General features: G+C 62.8%; 1 protein-coding gene across 4 annotated transcripts; it reads left to right on the forward strand.

The window, feature by feature from the left end:
• Positions 1 to 5,250: 5,250 nt before the first annotated feature.
• Positions 5,251 to 10,232, forward strand: LCK (LCK proto-oncogene, Src family tyrosine kinase). Of its 4 annotated transcripts, none has more exons than XM_074162108.1 (12): positions 5,251 to 5,362; positions 5,507 to 5,557; positions 5,642 to 5,732; positions 5,854 to 5,952; positions 6,107 to 6,210; positions 6,314 to 6,463; positions 7,224 to 7,376; positions 7,995 to 8,174; positions 8,548 to 8,624; positions 8,731 to 8,884; positions 9,406 to 9,537; positions 9,882 to 10,232. In XM_074162108.1, exons 1-12 carry the CDS (start codon positions 5,251 to 5,253, stop codon positions 10,082 to 10,084), a joined length of 1,506 nt encoding a protein of 501 aa, XP_074018209.1. In that variant the 3' UTR covers positions 10,085 to 10,232. The 4 variants fall into 4 exon arrangements, with proteins under 4 accessions (XP_074018209.1, XP_074018208.1, XP_074018207.1 ...); XM_074162107.1 differs by having other exon boundaries at positions 5,251 to 5,352; positions 5,476 to 5,557; XM_074162106.1 differs by having other exon boundaries at positions 5,251 to 5,352; positions 5,476 to 5,732.
• Positions 10,233 to 10,534: the final 302 nt, after the last annotated feature.

Genomic DNA, 10,534 nt, shown 5'->3' on the forward strand with positions numbered 1-10,534 from the left:
AGAGATGATGTTTTTTTCCTTTTTTCTTGTGCGTACCCAGGCACCTGCCTGCGCCTCCAGATGTGGTTCCTGGCCCTTTGCCGCGGGAGACACGGGGGTGGCAGGAGAGATGGTGCTGCCATCGCTCCTTCCCTGGCCGCTCCCGGGGGCTCTGGCTCGTGGCGCGGGTGGCATCTCGCTGCAGGATGGTGCCGTGCCGGGGAGATGGTGTCTCTGCTTCGAGGACCTTGTTGCCAGGCTCTCCCTGGGCACCCCTGGCAGCGGGTGGGTGCCCAGGCTGCGCCGTGTCAGGAAACGCTTGTCACCGAAGCGGCTGCGAATGGAGGGGTTGTTTTTGAGGCTTGAGGCCGGGAGGTGTCAGGGGCCACGCTCAGGCTTCGGCAGCCCCCGTGCCCCCCATCCTGGCTCATCCTCTGACCCCCTGCGGCGCAGAGCCGGGGTGCAGGAGGGACCCCGGGGGTGGTGCCAGCAGGGGCTGGCAACTGCCCTCACCACAGGGTGTTGCTTTTGGGTTTTTTTTTTTTTCTTTCCCCCTTCCTCCATTAACACCAAACCCTTCACAAAAGAAGCTGCCGCTTGGGGATGTGACTTTCACAGAAGGCTTTTTCCGAGCAACGCCAGAGAAGAATTGGGGTGATCCGGGAAAGCTGTGGGGTGACCCAGGGCTAATTTGGGGGGCTGCTTCTCCTTCCCAGGGTAGCAGCAGGACACGGGGAGAGCCCGACGTGCACCCCGAGGCTGCAGCACACCCCAGGGCCTGGCAGTGCTCCCCACCACCCCTGGGGCTCCCGTGGCGTTGGCGAGCACGATGGGATGGGGGCTGCACGGCTGCCCCAGAGAAATGTCTCTGCCAGGGTGGATGCTGTGCCTGGTGCTACCACTGTGGTACCCCCCCGCCCCCCCCCCGGCTGCCGCAGCACCCCCCGGCGCAGCTGGGCTTCCTGCCTGTGCCTCCGCAGAGCAGCCAGCAGGTACCTGCGGCTTCATGTTTGATCGCAAAAGCCAAGACAATGGTGTTGTGGTTGCTCTGCTCGGAGCCATCTCCAAAGAAAAAAAAAAACAACACAGGGCTGGTGGCCTGGTCAGGGCACAACGCGTCCCCTCGGCTTCAGCCACTGTCACCACCGCTCTGGGGGTGCTGGGATCTGGGGTGACCCGGTGGTGACAGCCAAAGCGGGGGCTGTGGGGAGCAGGATGGGTCCCACAACCTGTGTAGGGTCCGCTGGGGTCAGGGGCAGCTGGTGCGTGGCACCGCCATCCTGCCCACACCGAGCACTAGAGAGGGGACAGCACAGGGGACTGGGGTGGGGGCTCAGGTGGCCAGGACTGCCCAGGCAGCGGGTGACAAACCCCTGCCCATCACTTGCAGCACATCTCTCAGCCTGCGGGACCCCACTCCCCCACCAGCGAAGGGGCTCAGCATCCCCTTACCTATCCCTTTGCCCACCTGGTCCGTGGGGGCTGGTGGCCGGGGGCACCCAGAGCAGGGACCCTCAGTGCCGGGGATGGCAGGAAGCCATCGGGGTTTGTCACTAGCTCTTGCGGTTGTGCGCGAGCTGCGAACCAGTTTCTCTAGAGTTTGCTCATGAGGCAGGAAGCCAGGGCAGGCGGCGAGCAAGAGCGAGCGGCGGCGGCGGGGAGCGCGCGCCCGTGCGCGGGGGGCTCGTCTCTGCTCCCCAGAGGGTCGTCACCCTCCTGCCGGGGATGGAGAGGATGTGAGAGGGGACGGCGACTTCTCCTGCTGTGGGGCCATGGGAGTCTGAGAGCCGCTGGTCCTCACCTCGCTGCCAACAGGTAATGGGGACCTGGCGGGGGAGAGGGTTCTCACCCTCCGGATGGGAGCTGGGGACCACCCGGGTGCCTGCAGAGGGTGTGGGGGTCCCGTTGTCCTCTCCAAGGTTGCCCCTCAGAGGGATGGAAATGGGGGTTTGGACTTGTCGCTGCGGGGGGACGTGAGCGCTGGTGCCGGGGCGAGGGATGGGGGGAGCAGGGATGTGCTCCCCATTCCTCTGTGGCCTCCCAGTTGGGGGGAAAGGTGCTTCCCTCATACCCTCTGCCTGCCTGGGGGGCCTGCCCGGGGTGGGAGCACTGGCCGCCTCGCAGGGCTCTCCCCCAGCCCCCATTTCTAGGGCAAAGCGGGAGTTTTGTCCCCAAGGCCAGTTTAGCGCCGGTCCATCGGGGTCCACTGCCCAGTTTGGGGGGTTCAGACACTGAGATACACCCAGTTTCGGGGCTGTCTCAGCGCCAAAACCTCTCCCCTGCGATGGCAGCTTGGGGGCCACGGTCCTTCATGCTGCCGGCGTGGGGCTGGACTGTCCAGCTGGGTCACAGCTGGCTCGGGGACATCCGGGGCACCCCGGAAAGCCTCGAAGAGCAGCAGGGAGCGGGGTCAGCCCAGCCTTCGGCCCTCCTCACGCCCGCCCACGCTGGTGACCAAACCAACCGGACCCGGCCGAAGAAGCGTGTGTGGAAGGACCAGCCCTGGGGCAAATCCTCCGTGAAGAGCCAGGGGGGGTCCAGACATGTTCCCGAGCAGAGCCGTGGCGGGGGGGTGCATATAGGTGGCCGTGCAAGGACGTGCGTGTGCACACCCGTGCACCCACACAGACACCCCCTCGTGGGGACACGGCGGGACACGGGGCGCCTACACATCCCTCCCTCTCTCCCTCCCTCCCAGGCAGCCTTGGTATGAGAAATTCGGTTGCACAGATGCAGTGGCAAAAAAACCCTGACTTCAAACGCCCCTGTGTCACCGGCGTGGCCCTCGCACACCGCGCAGGTGAAACGGCTGCTGGGTGGAAATTACGCTGCGGCTTGAGTACATAAGAGAGGAAAAAAAAAAAACACCAAAAAACACAAAAAAACCAACAACAACAGAAAAAAAAAAGGCACAATAGCAGCACCTCCCTCCCCACCTCGGCTTCGTGCAGGGAGGAAAAAACACCTCCTGGCACCGCTCGCCTTCGGTAAAGGCATTTTTTAAGGGCTGCGGGCAGGTCTGGGGGAGCGGGGGCTTCTCTGCGGGGTTGGGGTTGTGCTCAGGGTGGGCATCACTGGGGCATTGCCCGCTCCTCCTGCCTGCCTTGGGGCACCATAGAAGCACCGAATGCTTAGAGTTGGAAGGGACCTTAAAGATCATTGAGTTCTGACCCCCCCTGCCATGGGCAGGGACACCTCCACTAGAGCAGGTTGCTCAAAGCCCCATCCAGCCTGGCCTTAAACACTTCCAGGGATGGGGCATCCACAACTTCCCTGGGCAACCTGTTCCAGTGCCTCACCACCCTCACAGGAAAGAATTTCCTCCTAATATCTAATCTAAATCTCCCCTCTTCCAATTTAAAACCATTACCCCTTGTCCTGTCACTACACCTCCTGACAAAGAGTCCCTCTCCGGCTCTCAATGACGGAGAGCCTTGACGGAGCCCCTTCTTGGGCAGACCCACTCTTCTTGGGTGCCAAAAAACGTTCCCAAATAGGTGTCACCAGAAGCTGAAGGCATCAGGGTGGTTTTTAGCATTTGAGTCCCCAAAGCAGCATTTTGTGGCGTGGGGGGGCTTGGTCATCCGCGCTCTCCTCGCCAAACTTGCCCCTTGGCTGCTTCCGTCGGCCACCGTGGCTGTGGGCACCCCGAGGTGGCACTGTGGGGATGGCCACCATGTTGCTGCCGTGGATGCCACGACATCCTCAAGGGAGGGGGCTCCTGGTCTAACCAGCCCTGGCAGTGCAGACTGGGGGGGGAGGTTTGGCTGGCAGCAGCTTCTGGTGGCCGGGGCTGGTGGCACTGGGGGCTGGCAGCACCCTGGGGAACCCACGCCCCCCCTGGGGACCCCCTGTGAGTCTCTTCCAGCTGCCCATGGGGGTACCCACTCAAATGAAGCCCCTGCTGCCGTGCTCTTCCCAGCATCATGGAGAGAGGTGGATTTTTGTGTGTGCTTGTGAAAATACTGCCCTGCGATGGCTCCTGGGTAGGAAACCAAGGAGAAAATGGGGCCAGTGGCTCCCGGGGCTCAGCCAGCCCCCTTGGGGACCCGGCTCGCTGCAGGGCACGGTGGGGACGGGGACCCCCGCAGCTGCACCGTCTCGCTGCCAGATAAGAGCTCCCGCTCGGCGTTTGCCAAAGCGGCCGCTGGTTTTGGGTGCTGGGGGCAGAGACACCTGGGCTGGCTCCCGGCGGCGCGGGGCTCCCAGCCCTGCCGTTGGCACCCGACGCCCGCAGAAACCACACCGGGGCCCCCAAAGAGCCCCCCAAAACTGCTGGGCAGAGCCTGGAAAGAGGGTTTAGGGGCCAGGTTTTGGTGGAGAGAAATCTTGGTGGCGTGGGCGTTGGGGTATTCTGCGGAAGAGCATTTTCCAGGGCCGTGGGCTGCCGTTTTCTCGTGACGCATTGCCGGGGCTACCAACTCTATGCCCCGCTGGGCTTTTGTGGGAAGGGGAGAGCTGGCCAGGCAGTTTGCAGAGCCCGTGCCACCCTCGTGGCATCGCTGCCAGGTTGCCCCGGTGCCCATGCCGTGCTGCTGGGGACCCTGCGCCGGTCTCACCGTAGCCGGGGCTGATGCTTGAGGTTGAGGGGGTCATTGACATTTTGGGGGGAGCTGCCAAGGATGAGGGGACCCTGAGCGGGGATGGGGGTTTAAAGCACATCCCTGATGCAGGAGAAACAGGGGCACAGCGATGGGGTGAATGCACGGGGAGGTGGGGGGCAGGCTAACGAGAGCCCCAGGGAGAAGGAAATCGGAGGCGACGCAGTGTGGGTGGGGGAGCGCTCGCATCCGCCTCTGACCCCAGGAGCCGCTTTGAGGGGCAGGGAAGTGCCTGGTCCAGCCAAACCTCGTAAGAAACCACTCTGCAGGGCCAGGACGTATTAATTACTAATGGGATATTCATGATTAGACTGTTATCTAGACGGAGAACCTAGGGATCAGCCCAAGGGCTGGAGGGTGGGACGGAGCTGGCGAAGGAGGACACACTGGGAAAGGGGAGCCTCGGGCTGGGGACTAATTGCCTTCCGTGTTTTTAATTAACGAAGCCAGAACAAAATCAGGAGGAAATACGGCTGGTGATCAAGAGTCAGGGGATGCCCTCAGTTCAGCAGAGGACCTGGGGAGTGGGTGGGATGGGCCATGCGATGTGGGCAGCCAGATGGACGGATACAGGGATGGGGATGTGCTGGATTGGGGGAGAGGCAAGGCTAGGGCCGGGGGCGGGGGGGCGAAGGCTTCCCCCGTCACCTCTTGTCCCCCTGCAGCCACCATGGGCTGCTGCTGCAGCTCAGACTACGACGAGGACTGGATCGAGAACATCGACATTTGTGAGCACTGCAATTACCCCATCGAGCCTGACAGCAAGCGCCAGGTGAGGGGGGGTTGAGCAGACCCCCCATCCCTCATCCTGGTGGCCAAACGCCTCCAGAGGTATCCATGGGATGGTCAAATCCCAGGAGGACGAGGGCTCACGGGGCTCCTTGTCCCCTCACAGAGGCTGATCCGCAATGGCTCCGAGGTGCAAGACCCACTGGTGTCCTACGAGGGCACGTCTCCGCCGTGCTCCCCCCTGCAAGGTAAGGTCCAGCCGCGGCAGGGGACAAGTATGGACACCCCCCCAGTTGACCATCGCCAGCTTGCCCCTCCGCTTGTCCTCCCAGATAAGCTGGTGGTGGCCCTGTACAACTACGAACCCAAGCACGACGGGGACCTGGGGCTGCGGAAGGGGGAGAAGCTCCGCATCCTGGAAGAGTGAGTGGGCGCCGATGGCACCCCAGAACCCATCCCGGTGCGACCCCGTGGCTCCCCTGGGGGTCCGTGCGGGGTCCTGGCAGCCGGCGGGGGGGTGTCTCACCTTGCTGTGTCCTTGCAGGAGTGGGGAGTGGTGGAAGGCGCAGTCGCTCACCACCGGCCAGGAGGGTTTGATCCCCTACAACTTCGTGGCCATGGTGAACAGCCTGGAGCCCGAGCCGTGAGTAGGGGGGGGGTGGGTTGAGTAGGAGCAGTGCCCAGGCAGGAGCTGTGCCCGCGGCAGGGGAAGGTGCCAGGAGCATCTCCTGAAGAGCTGGTGGGGGAAGGTGGCCTGGGATCCCCTCCCCAGCCCTAACCCTGCCCCGTGTCCCCAGGTGGTTCTTCAAAAACATCAGCCGCAAGGATGCGGAGCGGCAGCTCCTGGCGTCGGGCAACACACACGGCTCCTTCCTCATCCGGGAGAGCGAGACCTCCAAAGGTACCTCCCGCGGGTCCCACCAGCATCTCCTGCCACCAGCACTGGGAAAGGCACTGGGAGGACTCTTGGGATCCCACACCCACACGGTCCCCCATCTCCCCAGGCTCATACTCGCTGTCGGTGAGGGACTTCGACCAGAACCAGGGTGAGACGGTGAAGCACTACAAGATCCGCAATATGGACAACGGGGGGTACTACATCTCCCCCCGCGTCACCTTCAGCAGCTTGCACGAGCTGGTGGAGTATTACACACGTAAGTGCCCTCCAGGGGCTGCGGGTGGTGGGGCAACAAGTGGTCCAGGGGCTGGTTCTGCCTGCAGGCAGGGGATGGGATGGGATAAGATGAGGATAGGATGGGATAAGATGGGGATGGGATAGAATAAGATGGGGATGGGATGGGATAGGATGGGGATGGGATGGGATGGGATGGGATGGGATAAGATGGGGATAGGATGGGATAAAATGGGGATGGGATGGGGATGGCATAAGATGGGTATAGGATGGAATAAGATGGGGATGGGATGGGATGGGATGGGATGGGATGGGATGGGATGGGATGGGATAAGATGGGGATGGGATGAGATGGGGATGGGATGGGATAAGATGGGGATGGGATAGAACAAGATGGGGATAGGATGGGATAAGATGGGGATGGGATAGAACAAGATGGGGATAGGATGGGGATGGGATGGGGATAGGATGGGGATGGGATGGGGATGGCATAAGATGGGTATAGGATGGAATAAGATGGGGATGGGATGGGATAAGATGGGGATGGGATGAGATGGGGATGGGATGGGATGGGATAAGATGGGGATGGGATGAGATCGGGATGGGGTGGGATAAGATGGAGATGGGATAGGAAGGGGTAAGATGGGGATGGCGATGGGAATAGGGATGGGGATGGGATGGGATGAGCAGGACCATGTGCCCCAGCAAAGGCATCAGCTTGTGCTGGGTGCCCCGTGCCCCTGCCTGCACTGACGCTGGCCCTGCCCGCCCCTGCACCACAGGCAGCTCCGATGGGCTGTGCACCCGCCTCGGCAAGCCCTGCCGGACCCAGAAGCCACAGAAGCCGTGGTGGCAGGATGAGTGGGAGGTGCCGCGGGAGTCGCTGAAGCTGGTGGAGAAGCTGGGAGCCGGGCAGTTTGGAGAAGTCTGGATGGGTGAGTCAGGGTGAAACTGGGGTGCTTCCTCCCGGATAAGGGCACTGGTTGTGGGCAGCATCAGCTTTCCCAGGGGATTTGTGAGTGGAGGGTGCTACCTGCACCGTGGATGCATCATGTCCCCACTGAGCTGGGCTCTTTGGCATGGGGTCTGTCAGCACCGTGGGTGCCCCCGAACGGGAAACGTCCTTTGCTGTGGCTGCTGCTGCCACGCTGGGAGCAGCTGGGGGCTCAGAGGCAGCGCAGGGGCCCTGAACGTGCTGCCACCCAGCCACAAAAACACCTCCTGCTCCCCCGGTGGGGAAGGCACTGCCCCGCTCCCCTCCGTCCTGCCCCGCAGTGGGGTCCCTGCCTTCACTCCCACAGGTGCTGGCTGTCCCCAAAAGTCCCCTCCGGGCACCTGGCTTCAGCATCGCTGCCCGGCTCCCCATCTTCAGCCAAACTTTTCCATCTCCAGCATCTCCTGCTTGTGCAGCCTCGGGTTGGGATGCTCTAGATCCACAGAGTAGCCCCCACGCTTGCCTCCTTGGCCGGCACTGCTATTGCCACACGTCCCTTGGCCATGCCCCGATGATGGGGTCCCTCTGCCCCGTCACGCTCTGCCTTGTCTCTCTGCAGGCTTCTACAACGGCCACACCAAGGTGGCCATCAAAAACCTGAAGCAGGGCAGCATGTCACCCAGCGCCTTCCTGGCGGAGGCCAACCTCATGAAGAACCTGCAGCACCCACGGCTGGTGCGGCTCTACGCCGTGGTGACCAAGGAGCCCATCTACATCATCACCGAGTACATGGAGAAGGGTGAGGGCACCCGGGGGCTGCCCACCGTGGGTGGAGAGGTGGCTGAGGGGCTCTGCAGAGCCGTGGTCCTTCAGCTCCTGGTTGGTCCCTTTTGTGCCTTGAGCTGCTTTTGGCATCCTTCACCTCCTCGGCTTTGCTCCACAGCTCTCCCAGCGGCTGGGAGCTCGGGGGTCAGCCCTGGCAGGGGGAAAAGGACCTTGCAGGCAGGGTGGTCTCCTGCCCATCTGCTCCTGCCTGCCTTTCTGGGGGCTGCGAGCTGCCCAGCCCCACCGTCGGTGTTTCACTTGGGGGACGAACCCAGTGGTGCAAGACCCAGCCCCAAGAGGCACCATGGGGAGGGGAAGCAGCGCTGAGACCTGTTCCCTCCCTGCAGGCAGCCTCGTGGACTTCCTCAAGACCTCGGAAGGAGTCAAGCTCAGCATCCACAAACTGCTGGACATGGCCGCGCAGGTGAGGGGGGGGACGGAGCCCCCAGGGCTGCTGGTGGGGAGGGTTCTGCCGGGGCTGGAGCTGGGACTGCCCCACAGCTTTTAATTGCAATTAATTTGACCCACAGATCGCTGAAGGCATGGCCTTCATCGAGGCCAAGAACTACATCCACCGCGACCTGCGGGCGGCCAACATCCTGGTGTCAGACACCCTGTGCTGCAAAATCGCCGATTTCGGGCTGGCCCGTCTCATCGAGGACAACGAGTACACGGCTCGTGAGGGTGTGTGTCCTCCCCCCGCCCCTGCCTCAGCCCCACGTGTACCCCCACTGAGCACCGCTCTTGGGGTGCTCACAGCTTGGGGCTGTGGGAGGAGGAACCCCCACACCCACCCTGGCCTCTTCTGGGGGTCCCCGCAGTGCCCTGGGAGCAGCTCCTGGAGAGGGGAGCAGGCAGGGGGTCCTCCCCCCACTATTTCCCCCCCCCGCCACAGCTGGAGGGGGGGCTGCGGGATCTCACATACCCACCCGATCCTGCTTTTGGTGGGGTGACAGCCCTATCTGGTGGCTACTGCAGGAACAGACCTGCTGGCCCACTGCAGGGGTGCCAGCCGGCTCCGGGGGCTCTGTAGCCAGCCAGGCAGTGGGGGCTGAAGGGGGATGGCTGTCACCAAACCCAGCTCGTCCCCAGGGATACAGCAGGGACAGAGGCTGACTCAGGGTTGTCACATGAGGTTAAACAGAGAGGGACATTTCCAGCTCAGCCGTATTGTTTTATTTTTCTCCCCTCCCACTGTTTTTCAGGGGCTAAATTCCCCATTAAGTGGACGGCGCCGGAGGCTATTAATTACGGAACGTTCACCATCAAGTCCGATGTCTGGTCTTTCGGCATCCTGCTGACGGAGATCATCACCTACGGCCGGATCCCGTATCCAGGTCAGGATTTCCCAGCAGCTGCGCGGCAGAAGGGCGCTCTCTCTCACACACACACATATGCACACACGCAAGCGCACACCCAGCAGTGCGTGCATGCACTCCCGCACGCACACACGCCACCCCAGCCGCCCCATCTGGCTCCTTTCCCTGACAGCCATCCATGGTTTCCACCGCTTCCCGAGGCACATGGCCACCCACTGCCCAAAAGCCACCTGGGGGGGGGAGGGATGTTTCAGAGGCAGTAGAGGGGGAAGGAAACTTTCCCGTGGGCTTTGCCAATGGAGGGTCCTACCTGCGATGTGGGGGATGACCCAAATTCAATGCCGCGTGCCTTGTCCTCGCAGGGATGACCAACCCCGAGGTGATACAGAACCTGGAGCGCGGTTACCGCATGCCACAGCCGGACAACTGCCCGCAGGAGCTGTACGAACTGATGATGCAGTGCTGGAAGGAGAGGCCCGAGGAACGTCCCACCTTCGAGTACATGAAGAGCGTGCTGGAGGACTTCTTCACCGCCACCGAGGGCCAGTACCAGCAGCAGCCGTGAGGACCCCCCCCCAGCGGTGGCTGGGACACCCTCGTGTTGGGGTGTCCGGGGGTGCTCCCCCTTGCCCACGGTCCCCACAGACTCCATAAACGTGGCCCCGGGGCACTGGCACTGCCTGGACCTCAGCAGTAAAGATTTGAAGCGCTTCAAATCTTTGGAGCAGCGCATTTCACCTTCCCCCCCACCCCGCAGAAGGTGAGGGATGGCCAAAGCCAACAACTGACTCCAAAGAGTGGAGGGCGGGTGTGTGGGGGGGCTCCGGAGGGTGCCCACCACGCTGTCCCTGCGCCGGCCAAGCCGCAGATCCGGCCTCCAGCCCCACACGGGCCTCCAGCCCCCTCACCCTACCCTGGCTGGGCCTCGCTGCCTCCCTCACGCCCGCTGATGGTGGGTGCCCCCCCACCCCCAACAAGCAATGGGCACCCCATCCTTCGGCCGTGGGATGCTCTT

This window comes from Numenius arquata, chromosome 21, assembly GCF_964106895.1.
Source record: "Numenius arquata chromosome 21, bNumArq3.hap1.1, whole genome shotgun sequence".
Taxonomy (NCBI): domain Eukaryota; kingdom Metazoa; phylum Chordata; class Aves; order Charadriiformes; family Scolopacidae; genus Numenius; species Numenius arquata.